At 36.8% G+C, this 15349-nt stretch overlaps 1 protein-coding gene across 2 annotated transcripts in view; it reads left to right on the plus strand.

Moving 5' to 3' along the window:
* LOC138713121 (sodium channel protein 60E-like) overlaps positions 1-15349 on the plus strand; it is a 983436-nt gene that overhangs the window by 878010 nt on the left and 90077 nt on the right. For both annotated transcript variants that reach the window (XM_069844908.1, XM_069844909.1), the window contains exons 4-7: positions 9059-9279; positions 9459-9642; positions 11217-11297; positions 13551-13692. In XM_069844908.1, the coding sequence (XP_069701009.1) occupies positions 9059-9279; positions 9459-9642; positions 11217-11297; positions 13551-13692 (628 nt within the window). The remainder of the gene's footprint in view (positions 1-9058; positions 9280-9458; positions 9643-11216; positions 11298-13550; positions 13693-15349) is intronic.

The raw sequence follows: 15349 nt of genomic DNA on the forward strand, positions 1-15349 counted from the left end.
AGTTAAACTATTTTTGTTACGAGTGTCGTAGGTATGGAAATCACAATTTTGATGAAAATCAGACAGATTTTTATAAATTTGTAGTAAAACATTAAAAATGTATAAACCATAAACAGTAAGAATATTATATTGTAAAAAATGTTCCCTACAAGAGGTCCTACTGTCAACGCCCGCTATCTATCTGACAATACGCTTTTGAGCAATAAATATATCATTCAGCATGGTTCCAGATCCCCAAAAACAAATACCATATGAAAGCCTTGACTCGACGTGTGCGAAATAATAAGACATTAATACATCGTGATTTATTATCGTCCTCAAAATTCTGATTTGATAACAAATGCTATTGAGCTTAGAAATTAAACTTGTGCAATGGGGTCTCCAAGACAAACAATCATCAAAGATTCCATCTTGTATGCATTGAGACTAAATATACCGGTTGCTATAGTAACCATCGGACTGTAACGTTTGCTACCCGTTGTTTATAGGCTACGTCCGCTCTCATTTGCGCTGCGTATGACTCTACATTGTGAATTTTCTCCCTTTACTCAATTTCACTCGCGAAATTTTACAATTTAACGCTTTGGGAAGTCATTCATTAGTTTATTATACATATTCATTGGAATAGTATGAATTTCTTCTTCAATAGTGCTATTTTCAGCAGGTCGACGTCTTGAGGTTCCTTAAAATAACCCCACAACCAATAGTCACAGGCTGTGAGATCAGGAGAACGGGCTGGCCATTATGTTGGTCTTCTTCCCACCCACCTGTTTTGCAAATCACAATTCAAAATTTGTCTCGCCTCAACAGCATAGTGAATAAGCAATGTTTGTGTTCGGAACTTTGCTTCACTAGCATCACAATTTCACAATACCGATCAGCATTAACAGTCTCATCCAAGATTCACATTCCTAACAATCCTTCCCATCCAGTCACAGCCCAAACTGTGACTTCCGAATCTTAAACGTGTCTCTTCAATAACTGGACGATTCTCTTTAGCATAACAATGACATATTTTGTGTCGATTAACATGTCCGTTCTCATTCATCAGAGAAGTGTCCTTTTCCTAACCAATGTTCGTCGTTTGCACATTTTATTACAACAAATTCACACAATTCCATCCACCTATCTACGGCTGCAATGCTACGTTAAATCACGTCTGGCCATTCTTGCGGCCTCACAATCACTACCGTACGTTATTGCCCATACTGCAACTGTAATTTGCTGTTGCATGTTCAGTGCCATCTTGACTAATGACGTAAGTTCAGTATTGTTGTTATTTGAAGAATTGCCTTTCCAACAGTAATGTCATATTTCCTGTAACAATAATACCGTCATCACAAAATGCAATGAACCTTATAGCCGTATTTCTGATACACCCTGTATTTTATGAAGAATTAACTTCGGAAGATGAATATAAAGGTAAACGTTCACTACATCGTATTGCACGCATAGGCTCTCGATAAATCCGTCCACGTTTCTCGGATGAGCAAGTTTTCCGATGCGTGCGATCATGGCCTCCTTTAATAAATCAATTTTAATTGGTCAACTGTTACTATTATGTTGTGTCATGTTCAGTGTCGCGCCAAAATGGCAGACGGAAAACTTATTTCGCTTGTAGAAAATTGCGAAGAATTATATAATTTGAGGCGTTCCCATTACAGTAATTAAGTCGTTTCTTACATATAATGTAACCAATATCTCTTTCTTATATATATTTTGATGTACCGAAGTACATATGATATTTCCATGCAGATATTCTGCGTCATCACATGATGAAAGAGAGATGGAACGGAGAAAAATTCTCTCCGGCGCCGGGATTTGAACCCGGGTTTTCAGCTCTACGTGCTGATGCTTTATCCACTAAGCCACGCCGGATACAATCCCGACGCCGTTTAGAATCGTCTCAGATTAAGCTCCATCTCTTGGGTTCCCTCTGGTGGCCGGGATCCGACGGTATTGTATGGACTTCGGTCCTGCGTTCATAGACATCTATGACGTAGTGCAGAGGGCGGCCACCAGAGGGAACCCAAGAGATGGAGCTTAATCTGAGACGATTCTAAACGGCGTCGGGATTGTATCCGGCATGGCTTAGTGGATAAAGCATCAGCACGTAGAGCTGAAAACCCGGGTTCAAATCCCGGCGCCGGAGAGAATTTTTCTCCGTTCCATCTCTCTTTCATCATGTGATGACGCAGAATATCTGCATGGAAATATCATATGTACTTCGGTACATCAAAATATATATGATATGCGTAATAAATCACTTTGTGATTTAAGACGGCGCCAATACCGTCGGATCCCGGCCAATCAGTCACTCATCTGAGTGCACCTCAACACATGTATGGACTTCGGTCCTGCGTTCATAGACATCTATGACGTAGTGCAGAGGGCGGCCACCAGAGGGAACCCAAGAGATGGAGCTTAATCTGAGACGATTCTAAACGGCGTCGGGATTGTATCCGGCATGGCTTAGTGGATAAAGCATCAGCACGTAGAGCTGAAAACCCGGGTTCAAATCCCGGCGCCGGAGAGAATTTTTCTCCGTTCCATCTCTCTTTCATCATGTGATGACGCAGAATATCTGCATGGAAATATCATATGTACTTCGGTACATCAAAATATATATGATATGCGTAATAAATCACTTTGTGATTTAAGACGGCGCCAATACCGTCGGATCCCGGCCAATCAGTCACTCATCTGAGTGCACCTCAACACATGTATGGACTTCGGTCCTGCGTTCATAGACATCTATGACGTAGTGCAGAGGGCGGCCACCAGAGGGAACCCAAGAGATGGAGCTTAATCTGAGACGATTCTAAACGGCGTCGGGATTGTATCCGGCATGGCTTAGTGGATAAAGCATCAGCACGTAGAGCTGAAAACCCGGGTTCAAATCCCGGCGCCGGAGAGAATTTTTCTCCGTTCCATCTCTCTTTCATCATGTGATGACGCAGAATATCTGCATGGAAATATCATATGTACTTCGGTACATCAAAATATATATGATATGCGTAATAAATCACTTTGTGATTTAAGACGGCGCCAATACCGTCGGATCCCGGCCAATCAGTCACTCATCTGAGTGCACCTCAACACATGTATGGACTTCGGTCCTGCGTTCATAGACATCTATGACGTAGTGCAGAGGGCGGCCACCAGAGGGAACCCAAGAGATGGAGCTTAATCTGAGACGATTCTAAACGGCGTCGGGATTGTATCCGGCATGGCTTAGTGGATAAAGCATCAGCACGTAGAGCTGAAAACCCGGGTTCAAATCCCGGCGCCGGAGAGAATTTTTCTCCGTTCCATCTCTCTTTCATCATGTGATGACGCAGAATATCTGCATGGAAATATCATATGTACTTCGGTACATCAAAATATATATGATATGCGTAATAAATCACTTTGTGATTTAAGACGGCGCCAATACCGTCGGATCCCGGCCAATCAGTCACTCATCTGAGTGCACCTCAACACATGTATGGACTTCGGTCCTGCGTTCATAGACATCTATGACGTAGTGCAGAGGGCGGCCACCAGAGGGAACCCAAGAGATGGAGCTTAATCTGAGACGATTCTAAACGGCGTCGGGATTGTATCCGGCATGGCTTAGTGGATAAAGCATCAGCACGTAGAGCTGAAAACCCGGGTTCAAATCCCGGCGCCGGAGAGAATTTTTCTCCGTTCCATCTCTCTTTCATCATGTGATGACGCAGAATATCTGCATGGAAATATCATATGTACTTCGGTACATCAAAATATATATGATATGCGTAATAAATCACTTTGTGATTTAAGACGGCGCCAATACCGTCGGATCCCGGCCAATCAGTCACTCATCTGAGTGCACCTCAACACATGTATGGACTTCGGTCCTGCGTTCATAGACATCTATGACGTAGTGCAGAGGGCGGCCACCAGAGGGAACCCAAGAGATGGAGCTTAATCTGAGACGATTCTAAACGGCGTCGGGATTGTATCCGGCGTGGCTTAGTGGATAAAGCATCAGCACGTAGAGCTGAAAACCCGGGTTCAAATCCCGGCGCCGGAGAGAATTTTTCTCCGTTCCATCTCTCTTTCATCAATATCTCTTTCGTTTCTTCCGCTTCAATTAAGAAGCATGAAACAATTACAAATTCTTATTCACTAACACTCATGATTGAAAGGCCTAACCTCAAAACTCCTCTGTTTTTAGCAATGTCAATATCGTACGACATATGTTTTAAACAGTTGATAGGGAATCCGATGAGACAGAGCCGTTACAGTGAACGCACTTCACCCAAAATATCCGTTACGTACGATTCGTGCGATACGATGTAGTATATGAGAATATGAGAAGAAACTCAGAAGGCCATGAAAAAATAGCATGTTGAGGGTGGGTGCGTCTCGGTGTTGCGTGAGATTCGCTCAGGGTAGCCGAGGTACGGTTGTGGTATAGGATGATGTCGGGAATAATACCAAGCCGGCTACTTATATAAAAGGCAGTGTCAACTCCAAAACTATAAGTTTATTGTCGTATTCACTTGGTAAACCCTAGAGTATGTATTTCCGGCTGACTTATAATTCAATCGTTGGTCGCACTTCTGTATCGACTCTATGGCGGCTCTGAATAAGCTCTGTCCGATACTATAAATTCAATACTCTGTCCAGTACACTATGATCGAAGCTCCTAAACGTTGAAGAGTGGTCTCGCCGATGACAAAGTTCTATCTATCGAGTCTTCGCCGGAAGAAAGACATTAAGTTGGGCCGCCGACACAAAAAAAGGATGTCGCGCCGTCTACACGAAGAAAAGTAGTTATCCTGTCGACACGAAACGAAGTAGTTATTCTGCCCTGTATGTAGGGCCGTCGACACGAAAAGGAGTAGTGATTGTGCCCTGTATGTAGGGCCGCCGACACGATGAGATGTTGTGTTCATCTCCGCTCCCCGTCACCCTTATTTATAAAAACCTACCCTACGCTAAAACTAACTATCCTATTGGTTAAAAACTACGTCACTTAACCGGCCTAAAATCTATTCTCTATTGGTCCAAAGTGACCTCATAAGCTGAACCACGATCTCTTCTTAATGGGCGCGAAATATGTCATCTCTAAATTTAAACTTTGGATTTCCCATAACATCTAATTAGTTTGTAAATCTCTCAAGAATACCCGTTCTTTGGAAAACCCAAGCTTGGCAGTATCTTTCCCACGGGTCTAGTCCGACTTTAGGATTTTACGCTTCGACGAGTGTCAATGCAATCCCGCACAAGGTGGCTGTAAATCTGTCCGATGCTGACAAGTGACGCAGACGATGTGAACCATCTGCGTGGGAAGCTAATTCTAACCAAGTCGCCAGAACATCCCCGCGAATACATGTAACAAAAAAAATATGTAGATATCATTTCGCTAATAAATCGGTCTCTCCCTCTCCTAATTACTGCTTCAATGTTCAAGAAACGTTCCAACAACGTAGGCCCTATTATCCCGAAATAGTTCTGAGAGCGTCGAAATATGTTCGGTATTAGTTCGTAACGCGTTCTGAATTGCTTGCAGAAACAAACCTAATGATTATCTGCATTTTATTTTTATATTTTGTATAATGAGCAAGTAAAAACAACAAGGCATATAATATGCGTCAGTCCCTATGGAAGGAAGATAAAAGTCTATTCCCTTGCTAGTCATCAAATTTTGATACGTTGAATTGCATGTTAATATGTGAAATACAGCAAAGGGAAGAATGTACCGTACCTACCATATAAATTTCTCTTGTGACAGACGTAGAGAAGCAAGTCTTATCACGGAATTATTTATTTCTCTACGAAAGCAATGATAAACAGATCGCAGCTACTATCATGCACTTTGTCATGCGAGCTGCATGGAATAGGGAGAAGAGTAATCACAATATCAATTTAAAATTTATTGCAGACTGCAGGCTATGTAACTGCACCCTGGGGTAAATATTTTGTTCGAATGTTGATACTCCTGCAGCCGACATGCGATACAGCCAACAGCAGCTGTCTGTCTGGCGGGCTGCCTAGCACAGCTCTGCCATACTGGCATTTTTTTTCCTCTCTGTCACTTCTGACAGCGACGGATTAATTAGGATGAAAATTGCAGTAATCATATTAGCTAGATTTTTTAGCGCCTTACACTTCAACCTAGCAGATCCGTTTGCGTTTAATAAATTGCACACTAGTTAATACGGACAAAAATTAAAACAATGATTGTCACGAGATGACGCATACTTTCCGTCATACGTTTCACACGTGACACAGGAATTTCATTATTCTGTCATATGGCGAATCATTTTAATAATTGTTATTCAAAATAGATATTATCTCTCCGACCATATTTCTGATTATTATGAATGATATTATGGAAAGGTCTGTTGGCAATGTTAGAAGAGGTTTAAGATGGGGATTAAAAGATGCCTTGGAAGATCTAAATTTCGCTGATGATATCTGTTAGCTCTCCCATAGTTTTGATGATATGCAGAACAAAGTTAATACTTTATTAGAAGTAATAAAAGGGGCTCATATGAAAATAAACGTAAAGAAAACTAAAGAAATTAGATTAAATAGTAAAAAGACAGATAAAGTTATAATAAATAATAATAACATTGATACTGTTCAAGAATTTCAATATTTGAGTAGTATAATTGACAAGGATGGTGGAGCCTTTGAGGATGTAAAGAACCGAATAAAAAATGCAAATAGTGCATTTGTCCAATTGTACCCAATATCGAACTCTTATATTATATCTAGATCTACAAAAATTAAAATCTTTAACAGTAATGTGAAATCTGTCTTATTATATGGCTGTGAGACATGGAAAACAAGTAAAATTATACAAAATAAACTGCAAACATTTGTTAATAGATGTTTACGAAGAATTAAAAAAATTAGATGGCCAGATATAATCACAAACTCAGAACTATGGAAGATAACAAATCAGAAAGAAATCACAATAGAAATCAAAAGACGAAAGTGGAATTGGATAGGGCACACAATCAGGAAAGAAGATGGAGCAGTAGAAAGAATGGCTTTGGATTGGAACCCCCAGGGTAGTAGAACAAGAGGAAGGCCAAAAAATACAGGGAAGAGAAGGTTTTGGAGGAAATTGCTAGGGAAGGGAAAACATGGAGCGAAGTGAAGAAGTTGGCTGCAAATAGGGTCCGATGGAGGCACTTTGTGAATGCCCTATGCTCCTCATGAGGAGATACAGCAGTTCGATTGATTGATTGATTGATTGATTGATTGATTCAAAATAGATCATTTAAACGGTCATCTCAAATTTATCAGGCTCAGTTGTATAGAAGTCACTATCTGTAGATCATTTTTAATTGAACATTCGTAAGTAACTGGATGCTAGTTTGTACATACGTTATATAAAATTTAACATAAACTAGATTTAGTACTAATATTAGAGTTGCTGAATTTGAGAGTGTTAAAAGAGTTCAAATGTAATTTCGACGTGAGTATGGTGTACGTAATGTACCTAAATATGATTCCATAATTTTATGGTATCGAACATTTGTAGAACAGGTTCTGTGTTAAAAAAAACATGCAGGAGGTCGCAGGCGAAACCCATTACGAGAAGCAGCTATCTCTTGGCTTGGTCCCCAAACTCCCCAGATCTAACTCCTCCTGACTTCTTCGTGTGGGGTTTTTTTTAAGACATTGTCTATTCACAGAAACCCAGGAACATTGATGATCTGAGAGTAAAAATTACTCAACCTTTTCAACAAATCACCCCTCTTATGTTACAACGGACATGGGCTGAATTGCATCACCGTTATGAGTTGTGCAGGGTGCGCAATGGGGGTCATGTTGAGCTCTGAGGCATCTCCCATCTTTCAGTATTGTATGCACAAAGTTTCAACAAATAAAGTTCAGTAGTAAATATTTTCATTTTGCAGGTAGTTTTAACCGATAAGCAGAAATACAATGGGTATGGATTGAATGGGACCGTCAATTGCTTATCATACAATATAGTGTTACTAATTTTGTTACATTTTATCGGTGAAAGTTTTCGGCATACTGTGCCATCATCAGATCTTGAATAATTATCTTTTATACATACTTAATATTATGCCACATTGGTTAAATGCAATATATAATAACAAACCACGAAATCATGATTACACTAGTTTTATAGGCGAACTTGTGATTAGTGTGTGCTCAATCAGCTGTTAATTGGACAATGTCATTTTGTCATAATATGTTAAAACACAAACAATAATTGAGTAAAACATCTATAATACATTAAAACATTTACATTTACATTTTACATCTATAAAACATTAAAACATTTACATTTACATTTTACATCTATAAAACATTAAAACATTTACATTTACATTTTGCATCTATAAAACATTAAACATTTACATTTACATTTTACATCTATAAACATTAAAACATTTACATTCACATTTACATTTTACAACTATAAAACAGTAAAACATTAAAACATTTACATTTACATTTTACATCTATAAAACATTAAAACATTTACATTTACATTTTACATCTATAAAACATTAAAACATTTACATTTACATTTTACATCTATAAAACATTAAAACATTTACATTTACATTTTTACATCTATAAAACAGTAAAACATTAAAACATTTACATTTATATTTTAATGTTTTAATGTATTATAGATCTGTTTTACTCAATTATTGTTTTGTGTTTTAACATATTATGACATAATGACATTGTCCAATTAACAGCTGATTGAGCACACATTAATCACAAGTTCGCCTGTAAAACTAGTGTAATCATGATTTCGTGGTTTGTTATTATATATAGCATTTAACCAATGTGGCATAATATTTAGTATGTATAAAAGATAATTATTCAAGATCTGATGATGGCATAGTATGCCGAAAACTTTTATCAATAAAATGTAACATAATTAGTAACACTATATTGTATGATAAGCAATTGACTGTCCCATCCATTCCATACCTCAGTAGTAGATGTTTTACGGTGTTTTTATTTTGTCCGTACTCGAACGGATCACCCTGTATAACGCATTCTTTTACCCACCGTCTCGTAGGTACATTTTCCTGGCGATCTACACGGCGGAGATGATAATCAAGTCGATAGCTAAGGGCTTCATCCTGAACAAGTACACGTACCTGAGGAACCCTTGGAACTGGCTCGACTTCGTGGTCATCACGTCAGGGTACGCCACCATCGGCATGGAAGTCGGCAACCTGGCGGGCTTGCGAACCTTCCGCGTCCTGCGGGCCCTCAAGACTGTCTCCATCATGCCAGGTAATGCACTGCCAAATAATCCTGCCCAGTTTTTACTGTATTTAGTTAATAACCTCCTTTGTTACTACAGTTTACAACTTTCATAAATATTAAAATTCTCAAATTCCCGTAGTATGGACAGTCTGAGAATAAAATGACGGAGACAACGGATACTGATCTTCGTTCCATCATGTTGGCAGGCCTGAAGACTATCATCAACGCGCTGCTGCACTCGTTCAAGCAGCTGGCCGAGGTCATGACGCTCACCATTTTCTGCCTGATGGTGTTCGCGCTCTTCGCCCTTCAGGTCTACATGGGCGAACTGCGCAACAAGTGCGTGCGACGCCTGCCCGACAACAACGTCAACGACACCGAGTGGGCAGAGTCAGTACTACTTGCCATTCTTACTTTGAGATTTCCTTCTGTACTTGTTTCGTAAATTGCTTGATTTTTTCTTTCATTTTTCTGTTCCTTTTCTTACATTAAATTTCTCTCTTCTCTTCTCTTCTCTTCTCTTCTCTTCTCTTCTCTTCTCTTCTCTTCTCTTCTCTTCTCTTCTAGCCTTCTCACTTCTCTCCTCTCCTCTCCTCTCCTCTCCTACCCTCCTCACTTCTCTCCTCTTCTAGCCATCTCATTTCTCTTCTCTTCTCTTCTCTTCTCTTCTCTTCTCTTCTCTTCTCTTCTCTTCTCTTCTCTTCTCTTCTCTTCTCTTCTCTTCTCTTCTCTTCTCTTCTCTTCTCTTCTCTTCTCTTCTCTTCTCTTCTCTCCCTCCTCACTTCTCTCCTCTTCTAGCCTTCTCAATTCTCTCCTCTCCTCTCCTCTCCTCTCCTCTCCTCTCCTACCCTCCTCTCTTCTCTTCTCTTCTCTTCTCTTCTCTTCTCTTCTCTTCTCTTCTCTTCTCTTCTCTTCTCTTCTCTTCTCTTCTCTTCTCTTCTCTTCTATCCCTCCTCACTTCTCTCCTCTTCTAGCCTTCTCAATTCTCTCCTCTCCTCTCCTCTCCTCTCCTCTCCTCTCCTCTCCTCTCCTCTCCTCTCCTCTCCTCTCCTCTCCTCTCCTCTCCTAACCCCTTCACTTCAATCCTCTCCTCTCTCTCCTAACCCCTTCACTTCAATCCTCTCCTCTCCCACCCTCCTCATTTCACCATTTCTCTCCTCTCCTACCCTTCTCACTTCACTCCTTTCTTCTCTCTTCTCCTTTTCTTTCCTTTAAACATCTCTTTAATTTTCCTTTCTTTTATTTTCTTTCCTTTTCGTGTTTATATTTGTTTCTTTCGTTCAATTTCCTTTTCATTTCCACAACTGCAAATTACATTTTCATTTACATCATAATTTACTTCTTTTTTTATTTTCTCCTATTTTTTTTACTCTTCTAGTTTATTTTTCCTTTCGTTCCCACCTGATTTTTATTCTTCGACCATCTTCGCCTCTTTTTCTAATCTCCCATTCAGTTTTCTCATATTACTTTTCCGCTATTTTATTCCTTTTTTTACAGTTCTTAATTTTCTTTTCTTTATTTTTGTTTCTTCACTTTTCCTTTCATAATGTGAACATTTTCACTTCCTTCCAAACCAATGAATAAATAATCTTAATCTTGATTGCTACCAGAAAATATAAACTATGAAAGGGGCTGGTTTCTTCCACTAAGGACAGTGCTTCCGATGACACTTACTACCAATTGAAACTCTACATAATCAAATATATATTGCATTTTTTTCGTAGAAATTCATAACTTGAATACAGAATATTGTCATGAATTATTAGGCACCAATTCGCGCTGAACTTGGTCAGCTTGGTTCGCTAATTGGAGATGAACAAATTTATAATGTAATATTCTTACTGCATATCTTAATTTTTCTCCTATTCATTCAGCTGAATTTATTTGTGTTAGAAATAAAATTTGCCGATTGATAAAGCACTAAAAATGAGAGATAAAGTTCCAATACTTTGATGTGTTTGCAGGTGGGTGCAGGACGAAGAGAACTGGCTCAAAAACGAAGAGGACGAGGAACCTGTCCTTTGCGGCAACGTCACGGGTGCGAGGTGAGTCGCCGTGACACGTCGGCAACTTCTCTGACTCTTCTGTAGTGCGTGTAGTCGAAATACAGCTTTGCAGGCGTTTCATACTATACATCGAAAACCTCTGTCAACAACTTCAGCATAATCTTTTCGCTGTAAGAAAAATCCTAATATAAACAATATCACGTGACTGAAGTGAGGCTTCATTGGCCGCTGTTTGGCGCCATAGATTCTCAGTACGTGTTCCCGCCTACTGTTGTACATTCTGTTTCATGTTAAACATTTCCCGTTACTCGTCAAGTAGGCCTAACCTCACTACTATGCATTAGTTTGCTCAGGAAACATTTACTTTATAATTACTGTAATTAAATTATTTTAAACTTACATTTGTAAGGTCAATCGCTGCCAGACAAAGGATTATTCCTTCCAGGATGCAGAAGCCATACTACAGTACCACGTGCTTACGTGAACAACTACGAGCTCAAGTGATGCCAGCTTGTTACAAGAACAGACTACCTCGGTGGTACTGTTGGTATCCATCCGCGTTCGTAGTAAATAACAAAATATAAAAGACTCTTTCCTTTTACATAGAGTTTTACATATAAATGAAGTTATATGTTTCATCGTATTTAACAATTAGAATGCAATTTTTTATTTTCAAATAATACAAGATTATGGTTTCCAAATGCGGAACTATATTTTCCTGCGTCGTGTGAATGTTTCGTCTGGGAGCCAATCACGGGTATGACAGCCACGTGCTTGTGTTTACATTAGCATTTTTCTTACAGCGAAAACAGTATAGTAATGAATTTGTTGTTATTAATATTGCTGTTGATTCAGACTCGAGATCTTTTAAGGTATATGTACACCCACAAAACGCAAAAAATGATGAATAATTAGAATTTTCAAATTATAACTATTTTAATAGAGAATTTTCTCCCCTTTAATTTGATATAAAATATTTTAGATTTATGCCTTATGGTTTTTCAGATAAGTCCCATTTTCCAAAATGCTGCGTCATCACCCACGGTCACTTACTTTTGGAGTGCATTACTTTTGGAGTGATCTTCGTAGCAGTCAATCCCCTCGTCCAGCATTGCTTGTAAAATAAACTTCTTTCTAGTCCCGAAATAGATGCATAGATATCTGGGCATGATCAGTAGATTGAAAAAACTTTTTTACATAATGAAGTAATTTATAATCTTTTACTATTAGTCATAAAACTGTAAATTTGTGTGTCAATGATGTTGTACGCAATTTTAATAAGAGTCCAAAAGTAGAAATTACAATTCTGAGGAGGATGGGCATAAACCCTGGGACAAACACCATCGCAGGATTTGTTGCATCAATGGAAATAGGGACAAAAATGCCAAAAAAAAAACATTCAACACCTGAAGTTAAAACAAGGCGGAGGTATTTGAGAGGCAGAAAGAAGCTGAAACTGGACCGACATGAAGCTGCTTAAGGGGTGACATATGATGATGGAGTCTTCTAGTCTCTGAAAGTTTGCGGCTCATTTCCTGTAAATAGTAATTTTAGAATATTTAATTCTTTCAAACATGATATCTCAGTCAAATATGGTGATACCAAGAAGATATTGGTGTCATTTTGAAGCTTGAACTGTCTCCTAGTGCCTGACAATGAGAAAAATAACATTAATGTAGTTAATAATTATCTATGGATTTTTTACATGATTTATGCAACATAAAATATTAGTATAAGTTACATATATGGTAATATTTAATTAATGTAAATTAAAATAAAAAATAATTCTATGTCAGGCACTAAAGAATAGTTTTAGCTATAAAACAGTGAAGAAACTGTGGCTCTATCTTAAAAACTGCATGAGCTATCATGTTTCTAGTTGCATGTCAAAATTATAAACAAAATAATTTTTATAAACAATTTAGACATAATTTCAAGGGATCTGTTCACTTCATTCTCTTTCTGGTACCATTCTCAATTGTATAAAAATTTTACAGAACAAAATTATACAAAACAAATTTTTTTTGTATGTAAAGGTGTACATATACCTTAAGTGAGAAATGCGTTTAAGAAAATAATAAAATTCTACAGAAGAACAAATAAACCTTCAACAATGTTAAACATTCTGGAAGTCATAAATTACATCCATGTTTATTTGCACTGCAATATTTTGTCTTTAATAGTTTCACACCATGAGAAAGTAAAACGCTCTGTCACGAAGGAAGGGTTGAGTAATTTTCAGGATAATGTATTTTCACACCCATAGCCTATCTGTGTTGTTGCATGTTCCAGGCACTGTCCGGTGGAGTTCTTCTGCCTGCAGGTGGGCGAGAACCCTAACCATGGTTACACCAGCTTCGATAACTTCCTGTGGTCAATGTTGACAACGTTTCAGCTCATCACCCTTGACTACTGGGAGAATGTGTACAACATGGTGAGCATTTCAGAATCATGACCCACTACATCCGTTCTTATTGCACCATAATTATTGTCATATCATCTGCCTCTGGATAATCTCTGCAGTTTGAGAGAGGATTATATCAAGAACTTCAATCATCACAACATTGCCAATCAATATTCAATAGAATTCTATCACTTTGTATTGATTTATTTCTTCGTTTGTTTATTTATTTATTCATTCATTCATTCATTCGTTTATTTATTTACTTATTCTATTATTTATTCATTTATTTATTTATAAATATATCCATTCACTTATTCATTTATATAAATACTTATATTTACTTCCTTCTTTCTTTATTTATATATATATATATTTATTTATTTATTAATTTATTTATTTATAAATATATCCATTCACTTACTCATTTATATAAATACTTATATTTACTTTCTTCTTTCTTTATATATATATATATATATATATATTTTTTTTTTTATTTATGTATTTACTTATCCATCCATACCATACACCCCATCCATCCTATTTATTTATTTATTTATTTATTTATTTACTTATTTATTTATTTATTTATTTATTTATTTATTTATTTATTTATTTATTTATAAATATATCCATTCACTTATTCATTTATATAAATACGTATATTAACTTTTTTTTTCTTTCTTTCTTTCTTTCTTTCTTTCTTTTTTCTTTCTTTCTTTCTTTCTTTATTTATTTATTTATTTATTTATTTACTTATCCATCCATACCATACACCCCATCCATCCTATCTATTGACTTATTTATTTATTTATTTATTTATTTATTTATTTATTTACTTATCCATCCATACCATACACCCCATCCATCCTATCTATTGACTTATTTATTTATTTATTTATTTATTTATTTATTTATTTATTTATTTATTTATTTATTTATTTATTTATCCATTCACTTATTCATTTATATAAATACGTATATTTACTTTTTTCTTTCTTTATTTCTTTATTTATTTATTTACTTATCCATCCATACCATACACCCCATCCATCCTATCTATTGACTTATTTATTTATTTATAAATATTTTCATTCACTTATTTATTTATATAAATACATATATTTACTTTTTTACTTTCTTTCTTTCTGTCTGTCTGTCTGTCTTTCTTTCTTTCTTTCTTTCTTTATTTATTTACTTATCCATCCATACCCTACACCCCATCCATCCTATCTATTGACTTATTTATTTATTTATTTATTTATTTATTTATTTATTTATTTATTTACTTATTTATTTATTCATTCACATATTCATTTACATAAATACGTACATTTACTTTTTACTTTCTTTATTTATTTTTTATCGATTTATTTAATGTTCCTAATTATGTCAAGTGAATAAAACAATGCGTGCAGTTCTGCGTTGTGTAACTTTCTCCATTCTTCTGCAACTTCATCGCTCTTACCCCCAAATATTTTCCCCAATAATTAAACAAGAAAACAAAAAAGAATGATATAAAATTGATGCTGTTGCAGTGATGGATGGGTCTGATTGGTTGAAATGCAACTCAAACTTACACTGCATTTGTAAACTGGGTATAAATGAAAAATTCGGCAGGGTCCAGTACCTGTGAAATGGCAACTAATTGGAAACTAAATTTTAATGAGGAATATGACAGTAGTTG

This window comes from Periplaneta americana, chromosome 14 (genome assembly GCF_040183065.1).
Source record: "Periplaneta americana isolate PAMFEO1 chromosome 14, P.americana_PAMFEO1_priV1, whole genome shotgun sequence".
In the NCBI taxonomy this organism is placed as follows: domain Eukaryota; kingdom Metazoa; phylum Arthropoda; class Insecta; order Blattodea; family Blattidae; genus Periplaneta; species Periplaneta americana.